The sequence below is a fragment of the Pygoscelis adeliae genome, unplaced genomic scaffold (assembly GCF_000699105.1).
Source record: "Pygoscelis adeliae isolate BGI_AS28 unplaced genomic scaffold, ASM69910v1 Scaffold659, whole genome shotgun sequence".
NCBI lineage: Eukaryota > Metazoa > Chordata > Aves > Sphenisciformes > Spheniscidae > Pygoscelis > Pygoscelis adeliae.
Genome location: NW_008825546.1, coordinates 28,474 through 54,648, shown reverse-complemented (window position 1 = coordinate 54,648; position 26,175 = coordinate 28,474). Strand labels below are relative to the sequence as shown.

The 26,175-nt window shown below is 45.4% G+C and overlaps 1 protein-coding gene across 1 annotated transcript; it reads left to right on the top strand.

Annotated features, from left to right (window-relative positions):
- Positions 1-1,697: 1,697 nt before the first annotated feature.
- ASCC2 (activating signal cointegrator 1 complex subunit 2) lies at positions 1,698-26,164 on the top strand. The gene is made up of 18 exons (XM_009332030.1): positions 1,698-1,790; positions 3,453-3,611; positions 3,954-4,124; positions 5,849-5,978; positions 7,921-7,988; positions 9,695-9,805; positions 10,728-10,840; positions 12,905-12,979; positions 13,537-13,644; positions 15,217-15,285; positions 16,020-16,094; positions 16,394-16,580; positions 17,081-17,295; positions 18,944-19,063; positions 22,590-22,814; positions 24,541-24,649; positions 25,202-25,278; positions 25,802-26,164. Exons 1-18 carry the CDS (start codon positions 1,710-1,712, stop codon positions 25,968-25,970), a joined length of 2,262 nt encoding a protein of 753 aa, XP_009330305.1. The 5' UTR covers positions 1,698-1,709; the 3' UTR covers positions 25,971-26,164.
- Positions 26,165-26,175: the final 11 nt, after the last annotated feature.

The following is a 26,175-nucleotide window of genomic DNA, read 5'->3' as shown; positions in this document are numbered from 1 at the left end:
TGCGGCCCTCGGTGGGCAGCGGGAGGTGCGGGGCAGAGAACGCTTCCGACGCTGTGAAAGCGAGTTCCCCGGGCAGAAGTCTGGTCTGTGGTGTCCTTCGTCGGGGCTGTTCGGCTTTTACGCTGCGTGCCTGAAACCACGGGGCGCGACAAATTCATCGTGTCCCTCCAGCGCAGGCCAAAGCTCTTGGGGGGGGTGGAAAGCGTGCGATAGCGATGGGGGGTGATTCTCTGCGTCGAGGATATTCCATGCTCGGGGTTATTCTCTTCTGCGGGTGAATAACCTTTTTGCCGGGGGGCCTGTCTCTTCCAAGATGTTTTTGATTTGGACTGGGGAGGTGGATGCTTGGCGAGGCTTGAAATGAGACACTTGACGTGTTTTTTCCTTCTTGCGAACACACGCTTCTATGTGCAGTTTTCGGAACGACTCTAGAAACTCTAAGAGCCAAATTAAATATATGACGAGAACTGAAAACCACCTTGGCTTATTCCGCTGAAAAGCGTGCTTTTCAAAGAAATTGTTTATCATTAAAAAAAAAATTAACGCTTTTGTCAATATTCTAATCTTTAAACTCCTTTGGAACGACATAATTAGTTTAAGTTTTCTAAGCTGTCCGATATATTGGCATTGCTCCAGTGTAATTTCTCTTTTTCCCTGAAAAATCGAACTCTGAAATGTTAGATGACACAATTTTTGCCGAAGCCCATAGGTGACACATTCTCTGGAGCCAGCAATGTTACTCCGTCACTTGCTGTCTAAACTGTGATCTTGCTCCTGAATCAGTGTTGTTCAGCTGTAGGGACGCTTCTCTTGTTTTAACAGTTATTCTGCCCAGGCAACGGGAATGCAGTTAAATATGCGTATGAGGAGACTTGTGGTCTTGGATCTTAACAAGAACATAACTTTTTAGCACCATTTCACAGGATTCATGATACTGTAAAACCCCAAGAAATTAAAAGCTCTGCTAACCTGCAGTTTTCATTTTTTGTTAATAGCTGAATTTTTAAAACGGTGCACATAATAATTTCTTTTGAATTACTCTAAGGTTTGAGTTACAGTTAACTCCAGAAAGTTAATTGAACTATTTCTGAGCTTAAAAATGCTGTTGTAGAATAAAGTATGGCTTTGTGCGCACGTGGGACGTTGGCAGGGGAAAGGAAGGCTGTGTTTTGTAGGCCTACCCTGTGTGCCTTACCCGGATGAGTACTGAGCGATTCTGCCACGTAAGCACCAAAAATATTCTTTTAATAGTATGTTGGCAGGATGTCTTTTGATTGCCTCTCCGGTTTGTAATGTCAGGAGATAGACCGCAAGCATTAAAAGAGACTGCAAAAGCAGAGTTCAGCCCAACTCTTCAGGAACCAGGTTTAAATATCGAGCTCCCGTATTAAACAATGTCCCAAAATGCTTTTTGTTGTCCTGGAAGATACCTGTGGCCTCTCAGTAAGGAGCAGGGATGAAAGTGTAGCACCACGTTACAGGTTTCTTCCGAGGCGTGTGCAAGCTGGCTCTTGAGTGTTCCCTCGAGGTTTGGCATTTGGGTGGTGTACAAATTGCTTTGCGTAAATATGTTTCCAGCCACTGTGTGTGTGTGTGTTGCAGTAAGGCTGTGGCCTCTTTTGTTATGCTTTTGGTTGGTTGACCTTGTAAAACGCATCCTGTGCCGCTTTTGTTTTTCTGTTTGCTGAAGGCAGGAGCAAGTCATCACGATGCCAGCATTGCCGCTGGATGAACTCCAGCTGACAGAGAGGGATCCCAAGACAGGGAAGCTGAGAACTTTACCGGCACTGGTGAGCTGTGTTTTTCTTGAAAGCCAAGCGAGACCTGTAACAAATAATTGTCATATGTTTGGGCCTGGGCAAAACTAGCCCTTGGTCCAGGATCTTACGAAATTTGGTCAGCCTCCACATTAAAGAAATTGTTTTCTTCGTGTTTTAGTGCGTTCAGATAGTTGAGAATTTTATTTCAGTGGTGGGTAAATGAAAACTTACTGTGCTCAACACCTATAGTAAACTGTGTTCTCCCAGAACTCCTTATTCTTTTGAGGAACAGCCCGATTAGCAATGTAAACTTTTCTGCAATAGAGAGAATGCTTTGGGAGCTTTTGCAAACTCTGCGTGAAGTTTAGCTCTGAGCTGTAGCACAGGGATAAGTCCGTCCACTTAACTGCATCCCGTGACCTCCCGCCATGTGGCTTCAGCTTGGTGAAATCAGAAAATTAAATCCACAGTTGCCCTTTTCTCCCAGAAATAAGAAGGTGTGGAGAGAGCCGCCTGGGCATGTTGCAGAAGGGGGCCCTGCCATTAATGCTGCTTGCTTGTGAGGAGGGTCACCCTGCACATATGTGCTGGTTTTGGCTGGGATAGGGTTAATTCCCTTCCCAGTAGCTGGTACGGGGCTGTGGTTTGGATTTGTGCTGGAAACAGTGCCGATAACACAGGGATGTTGTCGTTACTGCTGAGCAGTGCTGACACACAGTCAAGGCCTTTCCTGCTCCTCACCCCACCCCACCAGCGAACAGGCTGGGGGTGCACAAGAAGCTGGGAGGGGACCCAGCCGGGACAGCTGACCCCAACTGACCCAAGGAAGCTGGGGGAAGAAGAAGGAAGGGGGGGACGTTTGGAGTGATGGCATTTGTCTTCCCAAGTAACTGTTACGTGTGATGGAGCCCTGCTTTCCTGGAGATGGCTGAACACCTGCCTGCCCATGGGAAGGAGTGAAGGAATTCCTTGGTTTGCTTTGCTTGCGTGCAGGGCTTTTGCTTTCCCTATTAAACTGTCTTTATCTCAACCCACGAGTTTTCTCACTTTTGCCCTTCCGATTCTTTCCCCCACCCCACTCTGGGGGAGCGAGTGAGCGGCTGGGTGGGGCTTAGTTGCCGGCTGGGGTTAAACCACGACGGCATAGGTGTGGATAGGTGTGGGTCTCGAAGCTGCTGCTCGCTACTCAACGTTACTCAACTTGATTCTCATTCTAGGATGGGCAAAGTCTGTTCCGTAACCCTTGGGAAGGGTAGTGAAATGTTTCTTCTCTGTATTTCGTGGTCATGTCAGTTTGACTTCATGGAATGTTGTAGAAGAACCAGTTCAGAGGAAAAAGAGAGAGTAAGAGAGTATAGGCCACATTTCAAAGGCATGACATTAAGCTGTTGCTGTTTGTTGTGAAGGTGTGGGAGGATTGCTTTGCAAGGCTTTTGGTTAATAGAATGCAAGGAGCAACATCTACCAAATTGTGAAGGTCTGAAAATATTGCTGATAAATAAGGATACGAACCCACTGATCTGCTGCCTTGAAAGATTAGAAAACGAGAAGTTACCAGGGAACTGAATGTCAAACTGTACTAAAGTGGAATTTTGTGTTGGTTTCCTAAAATTCAGTGAGCAGTGCAAACGGCAACTGGGCGTTCCTGTCACTCGGTTTGTGTTTTTAATACAGTGTTTTGGCTTTCTGCAGCGCCCAGAAATAAAAGCAGATCGGTCTTTTGTGCTATACAGACCGCCACCTGTTGTCAGAGACCCTGCTTTAGTGGAAGAGTTCTTGGAGCGCGCAAAATTCATTGCGGATGACCTGAACTGGCTTCTGGCTTTGCCTCATGACAAATTTTGGTGCCAGGTAATAATTGTTTTGTGGACACTGGAGAAAAAGCATGAACAGTCTGAACGCTTGTAAAAGCCATGAACTTTAAATCATTTTCGTAAAGACTTGTATATGTTCATTATGTTATTTGTCAAGCATTTTAATTACTGCACCTTAGAGTGCAAAGAAAGTAGTATTTCCCTATAGATTTTTCATTGTGGATTTTAAGAGTTTGCTTGTATTTGATGCATACGTGAATCCTTTTAGCACTCTTGAATGTTTTAGTTTGCTTTTAAATCCAGCTGGGCTGCCCATGAGTGCAACCTATGAATGTGTGGCATTCCCTTCTTTCCATTTTCTTGTCTCTCGTTGCGCAAGGTAATATTTGATGAGACGCTTCAGAAATGTCTGGATTCCTACCTGTGCTATGCCCCTCGCAAGTTTGATGCCTTGTTGGATTGCCATCCAGAGGTGAATGACATGCAGAAATGTCTTCATCGGAGTGTCTTCCTGACTTTCCTCAGAATGTCCACTCACAAGGAGTCCAAGGTAAATATTTCTTTGCCTTGCAGGTGCTCCAGGCTGTATAACTTGGGGAAAAAGACAATTAGGGGAATTAAATGTGTTTCTTGCTTGCATGTCCAACTGCGTGCCTCTCCCTGGCTATTTTTATCAGTCTGTTTCTCCATACGGAGATGATAACCACTCAGAGCTGAAGTATCTGAACTATGCAATGATTTCTTAGGAAGGAGATCCAGGCAATCAACTAAGTAATAGCAGGTTAGCCACGTGTGGGGGTATGATACATCGCTGTAAGAGGCGGGGGGGGAAGAGCAAGTTGGCCTTTGTACAGCTGCGTGGAACAGAGGCTCTTCAGGCCGACAGTAGCTGAGCGTTTGCTCCCTCAATGCCGCGTCCTCTGTGCCGTGCAGCGTCACGCAATCTGTGCTAATACTTGTCTCTCCCTGAACTTTCCCCAAGTTTTTGACACACGGTGGAATTGCTCTAAATTACTGTTTTCTTGGCCTCGTAATTGAAAGATGTGCTCAGCCCTAATTGTGTGAGTGCAGCTCCCATGAGCAGCTGTGGAATCTTCACAAGGCCTTCGGGCAGGATGAGTGAGGCACCTTGTGTTTTGGCAAGTACTGCCTAGATATCCTCGTTGGTTCATGATGTGTTATTTAGTGATGTACTCTTGATTCTCTTGATTATCGCAGTGGTGACGTTCAGGAGATTTTGAGGAAAGTTCTTGGAGCAGGAGTTGGAGGACTGGGGTGGGAACAGGTAGAAGGAATGCTGGAGCCCGCAGCGGGCACCACTTCAGCAAAAGTACTCGACACCTCTATGGTGTCTTTCATTCCAGGATCTGATTAAATCTTACCGCTCCAATGAGGCAGGCGAGCATTTTATAGTTGAGTAATTTGAAGAGAATGAAGGGTCTGTTGTCATGCAGGCAGTCAGCAGGAGTTCTAGAAATTGAACCTAGCCAGCGTAAAGCCCTGTCCCTCTGCTTTAGCAGGGAAAATGTGCGTACTACCTTTCACTGTGATTGAAAACACTTGCTATCACAGGCAAACTTGCCTTCTGAAAATCCAAAATCACGTTTTAGCTTGCTTGTTTCTCAGTGTCAGAGACGATGGCATTTTTGTCATCTAGAATTTTAGAAAAAGTTCCTTCAGTGTTACGAGTCACGTGTTTTTGACGCAGTGTCCTAGCAGTCAGGGTATAGAGCTGCAGTTCCTGGGTTTTCTTCCTACTTGTCACTGATGCAGTTGTCTTTGGTGCCTCGATTCTACTCTTCTAGGGTACGGATGACCTCAGGCTGTGATCTCGCATGTATTTTTTTCAGTGTCAGTGCCAGTTAAGCTGTTCCTATGCCTGGTTACTCGTTGCTACTCCTGAGCTGAGCCGTTCTTGTGTCAGCTCAGCTGTTTATTTGGCTATGCCGTGAGCCAGGTCTGGGAACTGAACGAACTGTAGGTAGCTTTTTGTTTTAACTTTTAGGTTGATCGGTTCATTTCGTGGTGCGGCCTGGCCCTGCGAGTGGTGCGGGGCCAGTGGGGTGGATGGTGTAGTGGCAGTGACAAGCAGCTGGGAACGTGGGGCTGGAGGGCTCTGCAGAAGCTGGTGTAAGCAGAGTTGCTGCCTTCTATGAAACAAAATCCTTAATACACCTCTGAGAGATGTTTTTACAGGTGTCGTTATAATGCTGCAGTTCTTGCAGAGTAAGATATGGATTATCCTTTAAATTACCTTTTGTTTTTTCTTTGTAGGATCACTTTATCACTCCCTCTGTCTTCGGAAAAATTATTTACAATAACTTCCTGTTCGACATCCCTAAGATTCTGGATCTCTGTGTGCTTTTTGGGAGAGGAAATGGTCTCCTGCTCCAGAAGATGATTGGTGAGTTAAAGCCAAGGAACAACTTGTTGCACTTAGGCTTTTGCTTACTCATATGATGGCAAGCGACGAGTGGGGTTTTATACCAGTGTTACTGCTCTGAAAATGAATTGTTCAGTAGCAACTAGAATCTATAATTTCTAGATCAGATTACTTTTTTCTTTTTTCTTGTGAACTTCGTTTATGTCAAGGAAAGCATTGTGTCCTGCTGCTTAGCTGTCCTCAGCTGGGCTCGTGGCATTAGGCGTGAACCAAGGCTCAGTTATGCCTCAGCAGTTGTTTCCCATTTCAACTGAATGTGTCCTCAGCCACTGTAAGAGGACCATGAGGGCTCTCTAAAATCCTGGTAGAGATTGGAAGGGGCAAACAACTCAATTTCTGGGCAGGGAGGGAGGAGGGTTAGAAAATGGGGCACAGTCCAACTGCACACGTGAATGCTTTTGTTCCCAGAGTTGGAGCCAAGTGAAACGTGCACCATCAGGTAATCACTGGTCTATGAAGTGGGAGAACTTGAAATTTCAATGCAGACATTGATTTCTATAATGCCTTCAAACCACAAAGCACTTCAGAGCATTGCTCAAGCTGTGCTTATCCCTAGATTTCTCTGTATATGTACAGACAGTCTTAGTGGCAAGGGCATATTAAGTAACGTCTCAGCTTTGGACGCTAGAACCTGCGTAATGAAGACAGGGCATATTGGTTTAGCTTCTGAATTTATCCTGTGCTCTCTTCACAAGGGAGCCACTTGTGATCTTTAACACCTACCTGAGCACAGATGGAAGAGTACCTAGCCTCGGATTAAATGAGCTCTTCTTCCTAAATTCTAACCCACTTTGTCTGCAGTTCACGTAATGAAACTTTTTCCTTTCTTTGGTAGTTATTTTTGTCTCATTTCCAAGTTGACTAACATGGGAAGCGTTAGAGATCATGTGATGCAGCCAAATTTCCAGACCAGAAAAGCTTAGATAAACCTTTGCATTTTTTAATCCCTTTATCCTTTTTCAGTAACTTCCACTGTAAATTCATCAGTCAAGCCTCAGAGGTGGAAAGAAGGCATGACAAGATATAGTTCTCTTTCAGATGTGAACCTTAGATTATCTGGGTCTTAAAATATTCCGAAGGAGACCTAAGTGTATGAAACCTCATTTGAATTATACATATGCTCTGGAGTGCAACGCAATAATGCTGCGTGCAAGTGACCAATGACTTGCTCACCTGATTATTTGCATTATGTTGTGACAGTAATGGCACGAGCCGCTCTGGTGTGTAATTCATAACTTGATAAGCTTTAGGTTCTTCTCGGGGTATAATTTTTTCTGAGACCTGTCTCATAACTCTTACCTGTGCTCTGTCCTTGCTGGAGAAATCTGTTAATTTTCATCATCTGAACAGTAATTCACAGGAAAATAGGCAGCCTCTGTGCTTGCTTGGTGAGGAATTATGGTACGCCATTACTCAGTGGAGTATTTTGTAAAGATAATGAAGTCCTAGTAATATAATAGCAGGTATTACTAAAGGCTCATTACCTTTAAGAAATATTCTGCAGAACATTTTCCAGTGTATGCTGAACTGTTATCAGTAATTAAAAGTCAACTCCAGTTGTCAAACAAAGGAACTAGGAACGTTTAAGCGATAGTATTTGCATTATTCATTGATTCAGCCTCTGGGGCGTGAATCATCTTAACATCTCGTTTGCTCTGCTCTGATGAGCATAGTCTCATTACCAGTTCTCCAGTTGCACTGAAGAGTTGATGGGCCAGCTTCACAGGAGTAGGCCCCGTGCGTGAGTTGAGAAATGAGCCTGTGCCCATGTCCTAAATGATTATTAGCTGTATCTGGAGGGGGGGTGTGTGTCAGCAATAATACAAGTACATCTTCTGGTGCAAACTTGCTTGTTGGCATGAGTGTCTGAACTAATGGGAAATGGTCTCTTTTCCCCCCTCAGAAAATATCTTCACTCAGCAACCAAGTTACTTCAGTGACCTAGACGAAACTCTGCCCACTGTCCTCCAGGTACTGCCTTCCTGCTTGGCCCAGGGCCCGGGTTTCATCCGGACACGTGGCATAGCTTAGAGGGTGGAAGGGAGCAAATGTGGCCATAGGCAGGCAGAATGTAAGTGCTATTGCTTACTTTCTCTAGTTTATGCTAATGTGCATCAGGTAGGTTTTGAACCTTTACCTAAAACTATTACTTGATGACTATTTCCTACGGCCTGCCTTCAGCTTCTGGCCGCCTCTGCAGCTAATCTCAAGGAATTTTCATTAGGCAGTTCAAAAAGTATTCTTCGTGTCCCCCCCTCCCAAGCGGGGGAAGCATTGAAACTTAACAAAATGGAGACCGTGAGAGGTAGCTAAGACCTGACATAGTAGAATGGGTTTGCGTTAACACTGCAGGTTCTCAGGAGTAAATGAGAATCTGTTGGAAGGGATGCACCGTTGCCATACAAAAGGTATTTAGCACCTCTCCATGTCTAAGCTTCCATTTTTATAAGCAGCTTTTATATTCCCCAGACTGAGTAAGGAGGATTCACATTTAACCTGAGAAATCAAGGTGCCTTGACATCTTTGTACCCTGAAAATGTCATGTTTATGTCCTCAAAAGGCTCACCTATGTACAAAAATAAACAAACCCAAGATACCGTTTACCCCAAGACAGCTATAATGTCACTTGACTACTTGAAAGCCCACATTCTTCTTTTTTTCTGTGCGTTATGAAACTGTTAAAGGTAAATCTCAGAGGTGATACCATGTTTAAAAAAATATTCTAGGATGCAAGACCAGACGTTCAAATGAATTACTGGGGAGGACAGCGGAGATTCCATTTGCTTTTCGTGATGTGCCGTGTCAGAGCAGTTTCTCTGCAGAACACTGGTTTCTTTACTGTGTGTTTTGGTAACCATTGCAGGGTTAATACCTGTGTTTCTCAAGTGTATGGCTGTAACAGCGCAAAGAAAGATGTGTCATTACTGATCCATAAAAGTATTTATGTGCTTACACTGTCACTGAAAGGAGTTGATACCTGTGCAGGTTTAGGAGCTTACATGCCCTGTAGAATAGTAATATTAACCCCAAGTATTAATTTGGGGTATTAACCCCCAATATTAACCCCACCTTCAGTACCTTTAGCCACCCATTCACGTATCTCTGGGAGGAGGGATTGACAGATCTCTCAAGGTCCAAATGTAGAGGAGTTGCTTTTAAGCTGGTCCTACACCAAAGGTTGTTAGCAATCCGGAACCTAATTCTATCGGCTTCTCCCCGGATTCTTTGTTTGTAAACGAGAGCCACAAAATCTGTCCTGCTAACCTCAGGGGATAGGGCAGGAAGGCTTTGGGACTAGCTCATAAGCAGGAGGTGGTGTTAACTTCCCAGTTGTCTCACTACTCCCTTGCAAACAGGGATCCTGGGTGGCCTCCCAGCGTTGGCCTTGTTGGCAGATTTTTCTCACGTAGCTAAGGATTTGGATTAGCGGCAATCTCTGTCTCGGCGCCACAACCGTAGGCAGCTGCACTTAAATTACTTGCAAGTTGCAAGGAGTTTCAGAAGTGCAGTGTGCAGCCTGCAAGAGTCTGTTGCAGCTTTCATCTTACACGGCTCCGTGCTGTATGGAAATAGTCCCGTATTGCATACGTGATCGTAGCAGCGATTGTTAACAAGATAAAGCATGTCCCACTGCTTTCTCCTGTCTCTTTTAACACTGTGGTGTTCTCTTGATTTAGGTGTTCAACAATATTTTGCATAAGTGTGGTTTGCAGTGTGAAGGAGCCTCTGCTGAGCCCCAGAAACTGGAAGAAAAAGTAAATGTGACTCCGGGGAACATGCCCCTCCAGGTAGAACTGTTGCTCCTTGCACTTTACTGTTTGTGGTCCCGCAGGCTGAACAGTCCATGGAGCAGCGAGACCACAGAGGGTCATTCTGTTCCCAAATACTGGTGGCTCATACAGCACATGATTCCATATCATTGTTTCACTGTTTGTCGTGTGACTTGATGATAAAGCCTTCCCACCATGAGTTGGTTGCTTTGCTCTTGTGCATTTCAACCATATCCATTGTATCGTGGGTTCTTTTTAAACCTGGCATCTTTTTCGCTTAACCAGCTTGTAAGTAATGTAACAGAGTATCCGACAGAAGTCTCCAGGTAACCCTGACAGGGATCAGAGTTGGGTTTTTTTTTTCCTTCAGAAATGTTTAACAACAGTGTACTTTAACTGCAGTTAATTAAGAGGGGGTTTTTTGCTGGGTGCTATACAAAGACAGGCCCCATGTCAGTGAGCATAGTCTTCTACAAAATCTTAGACATACATTTTATGTGTGGGAGTTGTTACAGCTACCCTGGAAATGCTTCTCGCACTGAAATGGACCACCGAAATCATCCCTTTAACTCCTGTATTACTGCTGTGCAGTGCTTCCAGCTAGATGGGGAAGAATACTATATGTGGCAGATATGTTGAGGACAAAGCCACTGTCCGAAACAGGATATGCTGAGGATTCTCGTAATTTCACAGAACCTTTAATGGGAGTAAGCAGTTGGGATTGCATGATGGATCTTTAAAGGATAGAAGTTTTAGTAGAGACGTTGTCTCTGCCTCTAGACCCAGTAACATGTAACGTGTTTGATTGATAGCAGACTCTCTTTGTGCAGTCAGGAAAAAGGCTTGGCCTGAACACGGTGTGTCCCTGTTAGTGAGTTATACGATGTTCCTAGGAAAACTTGTCTGGCTTTTCTCTCAGTAATTGCTCTTTCTCTCTCAGGAGCTGAAGGATATTGTGCTGTACTTATGCGACACTTGCACGACACTCTGGGCGTTTCTTGATGTCTTCCCATTGGCTTGCCAGACCTTCCAAAAACATGAGTTTTGTTACAGGTACATCTTGGACTGCAGACAGAGCTTGTCTTGGCAAAGTAAAAATACTGAATGTGCTGCTGTGTCCTGTCCCAGTCCCTTCATCGTTGAAAGAGTAGACAGATTAAATGCGATAGAGACGGCTAGGTTCACACTGACAGAAAAGTAAATAAATGAACGTAGGGACGTCTAGAGTTTGTCTGTTATACGTTCACCTTTGTCATTATCTGTGAGCGATCCTAGAGCCAGGCAACCATGACAGTTTCAAAACCCAGCTAAACAGTACTCGGTGTGCTTTGGAAAGGGTGGAGAGGGATGAGCAGAAAAGAGTTGTGGACAAAAAGGGCTTCCTGCTGTAGGACCCGAAGCAAGGGAAGTAGAAAGTATTTCAGAGTCCATCAGGGTCTGAAAATAAACGTTTTTGTTTGGTGTTCTGCTTAAATTTTATGTTAAGCATATTATTGAGGTTTGGCAAAAGCTGAGTGCCTGGGAGAGGATGACAAGCCAGCACTATCACAGCTGGGCTGACTGCTAATTCCCTGTCCAACTCTGGACCACAGTGGCGATGAGTCAGGACGGTCTCAAGGACCAGACAGCAGAGAGTGTTCCCACAGAGGCTGCAAGTCCCTGAGTGGCACTTACCCGGCTTGCTCCAGGCATTTTAAGCCCCCAGATCGTCTTGTAGAGTCTTGCTGTAACAGCCTTTGTTTAGGACCAAGCGAAGTGTTAACTTATTGTCCTTATTTCCCCTGTTCTGTTTGCTTGTTAGTGTGAACGAACACACATTGGCGTTCTGCTTTTGTTTCCCATCATGTTGCAGACCTCTGAAGTCTGACAGCTGCCAGTGGTTTATGGACCACAGGCTGAGTAGTGCTGCGCTGTGCAGGGTGCGTAGGTTTCTGTCCTCTTTGGATGTTGTCGTCGAGTCGGTTATTGAAAGAAGAGCAGATCGGTGGACTGCTGGTGGCTGTTTGGATTGGCAAGCGGCACTGCTTACATGCTTGGTTACTCGGAGGAGGAAAGCCTTTTGCTTTTAATTCTACTGTTGATGTCAGAGATGTGCTAAAATAGTCTTGATCTCTGCGCAGTGGGACAACAGCAACGTTTTCATTACTTCTCAATATGGACTAATGACTGGGCCTTTGGAGTGCGGGGAGGGAAAGCTGATTTACGTGTCATCTTTTTGGAACCTCTCTGAGTCTGAATCAATCTGCTGGCACTTGCTAATTTCTCTCGCTGACTAAAAGTATCAACCAGCTTCTGCCACGTTTGCCTCAAGGATACTCATTTAACGTGTTTGGCTCTTAATGTGAGACAGGGGCATAATGTTCCTAATGGAGCCTCTGCTCGTCAGTTCAGCTTGGGTTTTGTGCAAAGTGCTGTAAACCATTATTTGTACCATCTAGCTACTCGGGAAGCGGTACCGGCTGTTATTCTGTGCGGACATTTCTCCACGTCTCTCGGTGCTCTGTCTCTGAAGGAAAGGGTCTGTGTGGGCTGCCTGGCACGTAAAACGGGAAACTGGACCAAACCAACTTTCTTTGCTTCCTCCCTGCCCCGTCCTATTGACAACATCCTCTTAGGCTTTCTGCATATTGGATACCTTCATCTAAATGCCCACCTAGAGCAGAGCTGAATAGCAAGACCAGTAAGACTTTATTGGAAATCATAGCCTGTTTCATAGCCAGGTTTTAGCATGCAGCAAGATAGGGCCATAAGGGTATTGGAGTGGGAGGGAGCGTTTCGGGTTGGACTTGAGCATATCAGCTCTTTGCAGACTGCAGATTTGTGTTTGGGATGTTTCTCGGTTGGGCAGATTGTTCTTCTGTTCAATAGCATGGTACTTTTCAAATGCATTTCTTTGCCTACATCTTCAAAGACACCTTGATGGTTTCCTTAGAGTGCTGCTCTTTCTGTTGCATATTTGCTTGCTTGTGTTTCAGGGAACAAACAACAAAATGGGGTAATGCTAATGAGTGCTGCTAGTGAGGAGAATTTAATGAAATGAACCACTTGATTTGTCTTTTAGCAAATGATTTTTGAAACCTCAGCTGACAGTTATTGTTTTGTTGCCCCTTTCTACAGATTAGCTTCGTTTTATGAATTGGCAATTCCTGAGCTGGAATCTGCAATTAAGAAGAGGCGTTATGAGGATAGCAGGTGAAAATGTCTGCAAAGGCTTGCATTTTCTTTTCAATAAAAGTCTCCCAGGACTTAGTTAAAAATTCACTTCGTGCTGCTTTACCCATCTCCGTGGAGTCTTTCTATCTCTTTTTTTTATGCTGCTTCAAAGAACTCTGAAGAGATGGCTTTTCTAATTCCAAATTTTCCTGGGCAGTGGGGTGACTAATGGTTTCTTTCACTGCTGTCTAAGAAGAAACTTGATGGGAGATGTATTTAAATTGTAACAAAGTGTAAAAGCATGCATGATATCTCTATGTATAGATTGGTCTCGTTTTAAAGCGCAGGCTGTGCTGGTACAGTTGAGATCATGCATCTAGCTGTTGGGACCATTGGTGATTGAGACCAACTTTGTTTAGAGCATGGATTTTTCCTTAATGAGAATGAGATGGCTCTAATCTCTGGTCCTTGCAGCAAGGAAGTGATTCTGCTAATGAAATTCCCCCTCTGGAGGGATAACTCTGGAGTAAAGATGTGTTAAAGATTCAGATTTCTTGTGCTGACACCAACAGTGTGTTCTTTTGCTCTCTCTGAAGTGTTTTTGCTGATTTGTGGAGGAGAATTTCACATTCCAGGAAGAAGATGATAGAAGCTTTTCACATCCTAATAAACCAAGTCTGTCTGCAGCCCATCTTAGAAAGCAGGTATTGGCACTTGGGCTCTGTGGTACTAGCAGTTATTCGATTGCCATTGTGGGGGAGATTGTTTCCTCATTTTCAGATTTACCGGAGGAATTGAACAGACACTGTTATTGGTGTTGGGGTGGTAGCCAAAGACTTTGGCTGAGATCAGAAGTCTGTTGTCCTGCATAGCAGTTTTTTTTAGATGAAGCTATGTGATCCAGAATTGGTGTGGTGAGCTGTGTGTTGACCCCACTAAAGTGGGATAAGGCTGTGGTCCAACAAGCTTTCTAACCTCAGTTTATGGCTAAGTTGTAAATTCTAATGCTGCGTGTAGACATCTTGACTGAGACGCCACAGTGAAAGCAATGCAGCGTTATAGATCACTGAAAACAGTCATTTTAAATCTAGATACTGGTGCCTTTAGCTAGTTCTGCCCCCGCTCCTGTTGTGAAAATTGTTAACCGATAGCTCTGTGAATAGTCTGAAAATGAAGGCAAGTATAACTATCCTTATTTTAAAATAGAGAAATGAAGTGAAATGACCCAAAATCATGCTGCATACTGGGGACAGAGCCAAGAACCTGGATCGTGATTGGAAGGCCAGTGCTGTCTTGGGCTGGTCTCTTTGCCTGTACTTGTTACAGGTTTTGTAGCTTGCTGGTCTCTGTGGCTGCCTTCCTGCTTGAATATTTTCCCTGGTTTGATATCAGGAGAGTTGTCCAAGAAGATGAGGAGGGTCTGTTGGGGTACCTTATGAGAGGCCTGGATTTGCTTCCTTGACTTCCTCTGTGATCTGGACTAAATCACCCAATCTGTCTGTGCTATAAGTCCAATCCTTAAAGGAGCAATAGTAGCCTCGTCTTACCCTTGTTACCTGAGTATTGCCTTTCAGTACCCACCGGAATATTGAAGGTATAAAGGAACCAGAGAGTGTGATGTGTTCAGATTCCACGGTATTAAGGACTATATATACTTCAGTAAAGGACAGCTCCAGACACTCATTGCCAGTTTGATGAGAGCTGAGGCTACTGTGAAAACAATACGTCTGGCTTCTAGGGAAATACCTTTTTCTTAGCGCTGGTCTGCTGCGAGGGCCTTCTGTCTTGCTGTGAAGCTTGATGCATCAGCAGCAATGGGAGGTTTAGGTGTTATAACAGAAAGGTTGCAGTAGGAGTTTGCTTGGCGTATGTTCTTACGTAGGTGAGCACATATTTTCTGGGAGATTCACTGGTATGATCCCAAGACATATAATAAAAGCGCAATTACAAACGCGCTACACACCCTTTTCTGCTTATTGCAAGTCTGAGGCACCAAACTATGATTTGTAAAGTCATAAGGCCTGTAATTCTAACAGTGATACAGCTTTAGATCTAGCTGGCTGAAATGTTTGCTGAAGCCATAAAAGAAACTTGTTTCCATTTGACCCTTTGCTCCTGTGAAAGCCAAAAAGTGGACTGAAATCTATTTTCAAATGGGATTTTCCCTTGATGTATGAACGTGACTAGTTTGGCTAGTGAGGCAGAATGTGGAGATTGTGCAATGCGGTAGGCTTACCACTGAGTTTTTCACTCTGTTGTGCCATTGTTTTCTGCAGCTGTGAGAACATTCAGCCTTTTATTGAGGAATTTCTACAGATCTTCACTTCGGTGCTTCAGGAAAGGAGGTGAGTCTGGCTGAAAGGGACCCACGGGGAGGGTCAGATTGCCTTCCTCTTCCATTCTTTACAACAGAATTGCCTGAGACATTATTGTGAGGCGTTAAGATGCATTTGGGAGTTAGAAATCATTCCAACTAGTTGAGAGAACTGCTGCGAGAGGATTTTAGACTGCAGTACGGACTTTATTGTAAAGGTGAGGGGGATGTTGCACGACGCTGGAGAATGAAAGCCTGGATTAAAGAGAGTGAAGAATAACAAAGTGAAGGATGGCAGTTTAGCCATTAGCTACCTTGACAAGTTAGGCTATTGTTACTAATCTGTGCTTTTCAGCTGGGGTGACCAGACTAGAAAGGCATTAAGTGCTAATGCTGAAGATGCGAAGCGAATTAAGTGGCAGAACTGGGAATTTGATCTTGTCCTCCTGACGATGCTGTCATTCTGATCATGTTCAAGTCATAAACCGTATTTTCTCTGTCATGCAGCACTGGGTTACAGGTCTCAACGTCGTGAGGAGTGTTGCAGCTGGCTCTGGCCTGGGGAGGAGTGTTGCTGCAGTATAATGGGGGCAAAATCAGACATGGCAGCCCCTGCTGGAATTCAGTATTGGGTGAGAGGTTGTACGTGTTCCTACCTGAGCAGTGAGGAAGTCAAAGTGGCATAGCAGGGATGGTAGCGTGTGACAGGTCTGCTGGTAATTCATTCTTGAGTTTGACTGATTAAACTTGCTTCTGCGCTTTTAGGTTTCTCCGTGACTACGATGAGCTGTTTCCTGTTGAGGATGATGTCAGTCTGCTTCAGCAAGCATCCTCCACACTGTATCCTTTGCTGTCACCTTGGGGTTTTGCAGACCCGGCTGCTCTTAGATTCCTTCATGCCAGTGGCATTTCCAGTGTTGCTGCCTCTGGTTAAGCTGCATGACTGGCAGTGAGTGACAGAAAGTTTTCTCTTAAAAAAAAAAAAAAAAAAGGGGGGGGGGGGGGGGGGGTTAATGTGGGGGGGGGGGGTGGGGAGTTAATGTAGGCACAGGCTTGGGAGTCACTGAAAATTGCACAGTGGCTTCCAGGTGAGGTCTGAATATGTGCATCTAGAAATGTCCTTAATGCTGTCCTCTTAGAGATGAGACCAGGACAGCCTATATCCTCCAAGCAGTGGAAAGTGCGTGGGAAGGGGTAGACAGGAAAAAAGCACAAGTCATTAAAGACCCAACACCACCAGCAGCATCTAATGGTGCATCAGCAATAGCGGAGAGCACTGCCGAGGACGTGGAAGAGCTCGGGGCTGCATATGCATCAGAGGATGAGGTGCGTAGGGCTGTGTGGATAGGACTGGGCTCTGCTTTCTCTGTCCTTACTTCACGCGTCTGTGAAGAGAGGATTGGTTTGCTCGGTTTTGGGGATTACCTGAGATTGTCTCATTTCTTACCTTTGCTAGATTTCAGTGCGGCCCCATGTGCCTTGTGAAATGAGAAACAAAGCTACGCCTGAAACCCGGCTTTATCTTTGAGCAAATTGCTTCTAACTCCCACTGGCTTGGGTTTCCTGTGGCTGTGGTTAATTTAAATACTGTGCTTCATCACTGTAGTTCATGTGCATATTTAAATGCACAGCTCATATGTTATTTGAGGGAGGGATTCTCCAGAGTATCCTTGCTGACCTCTTCTTTTGACTTCAGTCTTTGACTTCTTTGTGTTTAAATTCTGATAACCCAGACTGCTCCCTTCCCTTTCTTAGTGTGCGTACCTGCAGTCCCCCAGCTGCTGTCTCTTTCCAGTAATGCCACCAATTCTGTTTGGTACATGTAGTGTGCCGGTGCAGCTGCTGCGCCCGTTGTCAAGGTGTCAGGCGTGGAGCTGGACTCTCTGATCTCTCAAGTGAAAGACCTGCTGCCAGACCTTGGTGAGGGCTTCATCCTGGCCTGCCTGGAAGAGTACGGTTACAACGCGGAGCAAGTGATCAACAACATTCTGGAAGATAAACTGGTGCCATACTTGGATAAGCTGGACCGAACAATGCAAAGGTGTGGGACAGCTTCGGGCACTGCTTTGATGCCTTTTGTTTTTTCGTTTGTGAGTTATCATTTAACATCATTCTTATTGAAGGTTGGACACTTGTAGAGCTCTAAGAAGTTGCACGTGCATTTTCTTGAGGCAGATGGCTGCAGTGAGAGCTTCTCATCGCCATCTGCCACTAGCTTTCTGCTCTCGTTGTGTCCCTGCAGAGGACTGGAACATTCACTCTTCAGCATTTCAGTAGAGCAGATGCTGGGTCGTGTTTTGTGACGGGGGAACAAAAATACTTTTACATTAAACACTCAAATAAGAACCATTAAAACTCCATCGTGGGGACGTGGGCTTAGCCTGGGCTAGGCAATAGAACGTGTTGCCTTCAAAAGTTATTTTGCCGCAGAGGACAGGGTCATAAGTGTTAAAATCCCAGCTGTCCTGCAGGAAAGGGCATCTTCAAAGGAACTAGTTCAGCTGAAATTCAACCTGCGGGGTCAAATACGGTATTTGAAAGGCTGCTGTTTTGCGATTGAAGATAAACCGGAGGGAGATTGGAAATGGCAATTTAGATTCATTTTTATCTACCCCTTGACGAACTTGCCAGGCTTTTGCTTGCTTCTCTGGGTTGTACGTGGGAGGTAGGGTTTATAGCTGGCAGCGGAATTGAGTTGGTTTAGTTTGTCTGCAGCTGCTAGCATGTGTTTGTGCTGCAACAGCAGTTTCTAGCTGAGTGTCAGGATGTGAATGTGCTGTTTGTTCGCATTGCATGGAGGAATGGGCAGACTGTCTGATTGTTGCATTAAAAAAGGAAAGCATCTTTATCAGAAAAATGATGTAAAAAAATCTTAGTTTTGCAACAATCTTCATGCTCTCACAGTCAGATCTGCTGACTTTGGCGCAAAAGATGCGGGGTGGGCTTTTGGAAGGGTTGTTTTTCTCTGCAAAGCCAGCAGTTACAGAAGACAGGGCTGGATTTTTTTCTTCCTGACTTTTGCATCTTGAAACAAAACTGTCAGTTCAATAGCAAATGTAGAATTTTGATCACTGCTGATTTTAGAAGTGAGCACAGCAGCGTTTTCAGATGCCCAGCTGAGCTAACAGCACCAACAAAATGAATGTAAAAATAATGGTCTTTTGACTTATAAGTTGAACAAACGTAAACCTGGAACCCTGAGAGAGAATTAAGAAGGAACCATATGGAGATAAATATCCTGAAATCAACAGCGGCAAATTATTGGAATTTTTTCCAGCATGTAATTCATCATACTTAGTGTTTGGCTTTATTGAGTCACTGTTTTGAGACCAGGCAGTCTGTTGAATATTCCATGCTCCTGTGCAGTTTTACTTACTCTTAAATGAAGAGAAGAATTTTCTTTTTGCTTTCTGTAAGTTGCTTTTTTTTACCCAACAAAGATCAGCTTTGAAAACTGTGCCTTTTGTCTTAGACCAATGCCATGTAGTGGTCGTGCACGTACTATAGCGCATCTGTGAAATGAAGGAATAGCAATCTGTGACCCGGTCAGCCAGCACCACAAAGAGGATCTTGGCATGCTGTGGATGACTTTAAGACTGACAAAGAATAAACCAAGGTCTTAGGAAGGAGAGGACTTGGTCTTCCTCAGTTCACCGTTGTTTTTATTATCTCTATTTTCTTTTCAACAGACAGCTGAAGCCAGACCCTACTCCTCTAGTCACTTCTCGCTATAATGTTTTCCAGAATGATGAGTTTGATGTTTTCAGTAGGGATTCAGTGGATGTTTCTCGGATACAAAAAGGCAAGCGGTGAGTATCGTGCGCCCTTAATTAACCCTGTCTGTCAGGTGGAATAAATACCTGTGAACCTGCAAACTTATTTCTTTTACAAACCTCCTGCAGGCATTTGTTGGCAGGAGGTAAGGCTTATCAAAAATGTTTCCCACCTGCTTCTTCTGCTTCTCTGGGAAAGTAAAATGAAATAGTATGAGGAGGTTGGTTTCAGTTAGTGTTTTTCCTAATTGGCATTCCCCTGTATGCTGCTAGAGTTTGCTCTGCCAAGCTCATTTGTGATGTCGGGCTCTTGCTTCTTGGTCTTAATGTTAAACTTGTACTGAACAACAAACCTTGAAAAGCAACCATCTCTACGAGCCTGGGATTGTGACTCAGAACTGAGAATAAATAATGATTTGGTTTAGATCCAAGTGAAGCTTCAACCTCCATCTACTTCAAAATCTGATAACGCTCAGTGGCTTAGACTACTTGTGTTGTTCCTGCTGCTGTAAGCTTCCTGCAGAAGGGCATTTCCTTTGCCTTCCGCCTAGCTTGGCGTGTTGTGCTGTGCCACGCTCCATGCAAACTTAGGTTAGGGCACTGTCCTGCTGGCTCCCACTGATGTCAACTGTATCTCTATAATACGGTTGATTTGTTTCAGATTCTTTTTATGCACTTTCTCTAACCAGCCAAGTCTGATCTTTATGTTGGTACGTATTTACACAGAACGTAAATAAAAGTCTGGCTGGAGATTGAGCCCCATGACCTTGGGAGCTCCCAGTTAAGGTTTTGGTTGCAAAGCTGCATCAAATGCTCAGGAGAAAAACACTTTTGTCCCAAAGTCCAGTTTCAGCAGCAGTGCTATAGTGCTTATATTGGCTCAGCTAGGCAAGAAAATAATTTTTCTCTCTGGCCAAGACAATGATTCTCGAAGCATCCGTAGCTGAGAATTCACAGGCACAATCTCTCTCCTTTCTCCTCATCGTGTTGCCTTGCTCAGAGTGCAGGCAGGCACCTTGTCAGCAGGAGCCTTGTCCACAGGCGCGCTCGGTTATCTCCCACCTCCCCAAAGTTTTGCACACGTGGGCGGCTGCTGGCAGCGGCCGGACAAGGCCAGAGAGCGCTGCCTGAGTTCAGCACAGCGCATCCAGCGTATGGAATAACCCTGCTGGGAGCTCCCTCTGCAGATCACTTACAGAGCTTTGAAAACCCATCTCTGAGCTGGGCTGTGGGACTCTGCTCTCATGGCATCGCCCTCCGGCTGCTGCCAGGGAGGCTGTGTCTTCTCTCCCATGGTAACATCACTCCTTGAGAAAGCTGTCGTCTCTTCTGCTGTACTGTTACGTGACCTCTTGGGATTATCCTTTTACCGCTGCTGTTCCTGGTGTCTCCTGGCCTCCCTCAGGCTATGTCTTCATTTCAAAACAGTTCTTCTTACACTGAGAACTCTCCCTCTCTGCAGGACTCGGACACATTATTTATGTTTTGAGTGGTTTTTAAAACCTGGAGGGTAATTAGCTGGGATCGGCAATGTACACCCTATGCCTAAAGTTGACCGTATCTAACTAAATTAAAGGATAACCTATAGTACCTTGCTCTCCGGGATTTAACATTCAGAACTCCATAAATATGAAGAGCATGTCCTTTCAGCACTAAAGTGCAACTTCCTCAGTAGTCCTCGTTCCGCAAGCAAGAAACCTGATGCTTTACCCAAGCATCTGGGTAACAGGGTTCTCCTAGCCTAGTTTGAGATCTGCTTTGGATGTGAATTGTATCAATATATCTTTTTTTTTTTTTCCTTTTTCCCCCCCTCCTTCTTAAAATCTCTTGCTCACCAAATTCTGCTTGTGTTTAGAGTGGTGTTGCTGCCTGAGCATGATGTCGCAATAGTGCTTCAAGAGCCAGATCAGGTTGGGTCCCATTGCACTAGCTGCTCTGCTGGTAAGCGTAAGCAGTTTGGGGCAGGGACTGTTAATGTGAAGGAGAAAGCCACGCCAGGATGAGGAGAGAAACAAGCATGAGGAAACGAACACACTGGCATATACGTGATTCTTTGCTGATCCTGAAAAGTGATCTCATCTGCCTCTGCCCGTCCAGCCGTAATTGCTAGCTGAATCTGTCTCTTGAAGTCAGAGCATGTCCTGAACACCACGGGACTAGAGGAGTTCCCACTGTTTTTCCTGGAATTGGTGCCTGAAACGCTTCATTGCAGCTCTTCTGCAGTCATCAGACCAGCTCAACAGGCAACAATTATCAAATGCTCAGTTCAGTCTCATGCCGAATACCAACAGCAGATGTTATCCCAGCCTAGGTATGTGCGAACTAACCACATGCTTTGGAGGGCATTTTGCAGCTAAATGCAGGCATGTAACAGAGTGAGTCACGTCAGAGAGGGGAACCGCATCTATCTGTAAGGTTACTTTGTTCTGAGATTCTTCATGAAAATCAGGCTGCTTAGATCGCTTCCCCACTGCTTGCTCGTATGTCACATAAGTCTACTCTTGAGTCACTGACAGTCTGCCTCGGACGGGTTCTTTCTCTGGTAATATCCAGATGCCAAATAGATCACTGATGCATGTTCCTGCTGGACTTTGAGGGCTGCGAGTTGTTCTGTGAGTACTTGACAGTGGAATCCCTTGCTCCTTTGCTGTAAGCATATACTTGGCTTACGTTATGAAAAATGGGACTTCAGAGTTTATGCTTGTGCAGCTTGAGACACAGCATCTCGGTGGCTGCTTTTTAAAACCTGTGTCAAAATTCTATTTCTTGGTCTTCCCTCCTTTAAAATGACTATAATTTACTTGCCTCCTAAACTTTAAAAAGAAATTGTACGTTCAGTGCTTTGGGATAGGTTCGATCAGAATCACTAGTCTACTCTGTTCTTTTCATCCTTAGTTGTGCTTATTCTAGTCCTTACTTGCTGCGCTGGTAACTTTTTGGCTCTCCCCATCTACATTCCTATTTTGCATCTCACGTTTGTAAGCTGAGGTTCTTGACTACGGGAACGTACACGTCCGTGCAGCAGTTACTCTAATGCAGCCCTGGTCCATGATTTGCAGCTCTGCGTGCTACCGCAGTGAGATGATACTGCAGCATGGTGTTAGAGGGCACTCCGGGCCTTGCAGAGCCATCTCACAGACTGGAGTCTTCGCCCGAACAGCTTGCCATTCAAGATTCATGGGACTCCTTGTGTTATCTGGATCTTGGCCAAATTTCAGCTTGAATATAATTGCATTTGGCCGCCTGTAAAAGCTTCCTTTCTGTCTCAAATGGCAGTGGCGGTCTCCGATTCCTGTTCTTATCCGCTGTGTATTCTTGCTGGGCTTCTGTTTAAAAATGACTTTGTTCCAAGCCAGGAGGGGCTGTTTTTAGTAGCCAGGCAAACAGCCCTGTTATAAATCAGAGGGGAAATAGGTAGGCTTAAGTAGTGCTTGTGGAGTTTGAGATGAGACTTCTGTTGCTTCAGCTTCCGCTTACTAACAGGAAAAAAAGTAACCTATAGAGAAGATCTTTACGCTGCCTTTCTGTGTCTGCCTCTCCGTTTCCGTGCTGTGGAGTGCAGGAGGGAGAAGGACACGACCAGGAGTTTGCTGAATGATAAACGCCTGGTTGCTGAGCAGAAGGAGCGCTACAGCCAGTACAGCGTGATTGTGGAGGAGATTCCTGTGCAGCAGGGAGAAGCTCAGCTCTACAGGGAGGACTACGAGGACGAGTACGATGACACTTACGACGGAAACCAAGTGGGGGCAAATGATGCTGACTCGGATGATGAGCTGATCAGTAGGAGGTAGGTGCTGTGCCTTCAGTGAATGGCAGGATGATGAGAATCGCCAGCTCGAGTTGTCTGGCTGGCACAAACCTGTTCAACGCTGGGTTTTGGCTCTGTTCCTCAATGAGGACGTTCTTGCTTCAAACCACCCCTTTTCCTGCTGCTGCTTTCTCTGTAACATGCAAGGAGGGAGACTTGGGTCTCTCTTCCCCTGTTGGTAGGGAGTGTTGCCGTGGCACGCGCCCAGGACGTTCTCAGGCTTCCACTTTCTGTGTCTGCAGGACTCAGCCGTTGCCTCAACTAACCAACAAATCTAAGAGGGGAATTTGCCATTGTGTTGAAACTTGCACTCAGCAGTGCTTCTGCTTATAGAAAACTATCCTGCAGCGGGGGAAAACGGGCTACCTTGAATAATGAGGATTGAGTGTAGCTGGGCAACGTAAAATGGCTGGTTAGCAAAGGAAACCTTCAAAATTTGGAAAACTGTACAACCGAACTTCTCCTTTCTAATCCCCTCTGACATCTCAGAGTGCTGACACCTGGAATTCAGTCTGTGATGACTGCACAGCACTCTCCACAATGACTTGACAGCTGGAGGCAACTAGCTTTTAGGAAGCAAAGGGTTAATTTGGGATGGGGGTTGTAGAATATTTATTTTAGAAATAAGAGCTAGTGATAGAAAACACGTGTTAAAAGCTGGTTTAACATTTCTGAAAGTGGCTTTTTAAATTCTGATGTGTAATGAAGATGTCACTGTTTCTAACCCCAACCCAAAATGCATCTTTGGGGTTCCTTTGTCCCTTTTGTTGTGGGTTTTTGGTTTTTTTTCCCCTCCTAAAGCATGGTGAGGCTTCAATTTAAATCCTTTTTGTAGTTTGCCTGTAACAGTGTGGCACTCGGGACTTTTCCCCTATTTCAGGTGCTCACTGCTCGTAGAGAGGCAGCCGGAACAATTAGTGAACATTACTGCTGAAAACTGGATCTATAGGTTTGAAGTAACAGGCTTTTTTGGTTTTACATTTATTTCTTTGACAGTGGAATGGTGGATCTGAATTCCAACAGAATTTAAGCACATGCACACATATAGATACATATTAAAGAGCAGCTATAGGCATGTGGTAAATTCTGCCTCCGGTCCTTCGCTGCTCTGCTGTTCAGGGTGATTCATAAAGCTTTGATGGATTTCTCCAAGTATTTCCCCCTGTATGAAGCTGGGGCTCTGTGGATAACCACTGACCAGTCATAGAGGTTTTGGAGCATAGCACTTTCTGAGCATTAATGTTTCTGTCTGAGTTTGAGCTTGAGGTTTGAGGGTTTGTCTTTGTACAATAGATGCTCCCTGACTGGTGAGCTAAAGCCTAGCAAAGTATACCCCTTACTAATGCCTCGTGGCTGTGCCGGGACCCCCTTCTCCCAGAGGAGGCAGTTGTTTCCTTGGAGAAATTCCTTGTGAGGTTTCAGGTTTTTCCTGACCTGCTCCTTTTTTTTAACTATTATTATTTTCAGTAACAACTTCATAGTGAACATTCCCCAGTGAAGAACATGTGTTCGTTAATTGCCCATAGTAAATGTGTCATTAGTTACTGGGTGTCCTTTTTTCCTTCAGAAAAAGAAGCAAGTCCATGAAATTTGTAGATTCTCAATATTTGAAAGATAGGATGCAAACCAAAAAGGATATGCTGTTCAGTGACACGTTTGTGGCTGTACTGTCTTCATTGCTGACTGTTTGTGTCTTAATTCTCAGGCCGTTCACAATTCCTCAGGTCTTGAGACCTAAAGGACAGGAGGAAGGACAGGAGGAAGAGGAAGAGGATGAAGAGGAGGAGGAGGAAGCTGAAAAGGAAAGAACAAAGGTGACATTTAGTTTGTGATTGGAGTTGCATTAAGATTTACCGTGTGTCTTATCCGCTTCACCTGCAGAGTGATGTGGAGCAGATTTCCTCTTTCAGAGAGTGAATCTTTTATCGTGGAGACTGAGCTGCCTTTGAGTGGCTACTTCTGCGGTCTGCTGGGCTGTGAAATGCCCCCCGAGTACAGCTATCCCCTGCTCCCTGGGCTAACCATACTGGAGCAATGACACTTACTCCGTGGAGAGGTTTAATCTCCTTTATTCCATAGACAGATGATGCCGGCAGAACACTTTGAGGGTCACTGATGCTCTGTTGTCATGGATATACTGGAAATAGTGTTGCTGGCAGAGGTAGGATGTGGGAAGAAGTCTCAGTCAGGTTTTCTGCCAGGTTTTGTGTTTAGAGTCACTGACACCAATCCTGCTGGCTCAGCCAAGAAGAGATAATGAACAATGAGTTGACTCTGTTCCGTGGTCCAACAGAATCACCTCCCGCTCTAGCTTTCTGCGTGATGCTGATGAGTTTACTGACCTCTTTCCTTCCTTCTCATGGTAGGACCACTTTGTGCAGGACCCAGCTGTACTGCGGGAGAGAGCTGAAGCCAGGCGGCTGGCTTACCTTGCGAGGAAGGGGTAAGTAAGCATCTCCCTCTGCAGGGTGAAACCGTGGCTCTGCAGTTAGCAGGTGTTTTGCTGCCGACTGCAATTGTTGAGGCTACACCCGTTCCTTGACATTCCTATACATCAAGGTCACTACCGGTGCGGTGGTAACTTCCTCGCCCAACTTTTACTTCACTGCTGGTTGTTCTGTACCGTCAAATGGGTAGGCATGTCCCTTTATCGTAAGCAGCAGAACCCTGGGCAAGATAGGATCTTGGAGAGCACAGCTTCCCGGAGCTTGACCAGCTCCCACAGGGATTTCAGGACAGTTTAACAGCTGGCTTTCGCTGACCGACTCAGTGCGTAGAAGGGGACGGTCATTGTGTGGCTGATGCTGATGCTCAGCTATTGCAGAAGCCCTGCAGAGCTGGGGCGAGCCGAGGCTCAAGGCCTGACGGCTGAACTCCTCACGCCCAGGTGTTTCTGGGGATCGGTCCGTTTTGTCCCCCAAGCGTGCAGTGTGCTTGTTGTGATCTCCTTTTTCTGTGTGCTCCAGGCACAAGCACGACAGCTCGGCTGTTGTTGGGAATGTGAAGGGCCACGGGCAGAACCGGGAGACGGTGCAGGAACGAAGGAGGAAGGAGGCAAACAAAAGCACAAGAGCTAACCATAATCGACGAGTCATGGCTGACAGAAAGCGGAATAAAGGCATGATTCCTTCCTGAAAGACTCGGCGCAGGTGTTGCATCATCCCCAGTCCTCTGCTTAGGAGGAGGCAGTTGTGCTCCGTTCCCTCGGCACTCCCTTTGCTCAGGGGACTGGATGTCGTGGTTCAATACCTGGCACTTCAGCTCGTGCGGAATTGCACGCCCTGTGGGAGGGCTGCCCAGTTCACAGAAAGGAACTGCCCTCCAGGCAGACCCTGACCGC

Excerpts from the sequence above, each read along its gene's own strand:
- ASCC2 (XM_009332030.1), top strand. The coding sequence starts at position 1,710 with ATGCCAGCATTGCCGCTGGATGAACTCCAGCTGACAGAGAGGGATCCC. Across the intron at positions 1,791-3,452 it reads TGAGAACTTTACCGGCACTG|CGCCCAGAAATAAAAGCAGA; the intron begins GTGAGCTGTGTT and ends GGCTTTCTGCAG. Across the intron at positions 3,612-3,953 it reads ATGACAAATTTTGGTGCCAG|GTAATATTTGATGAGACGCT; the intron begins GTAATAATTGTT and ends TCGTTGCGCAAG.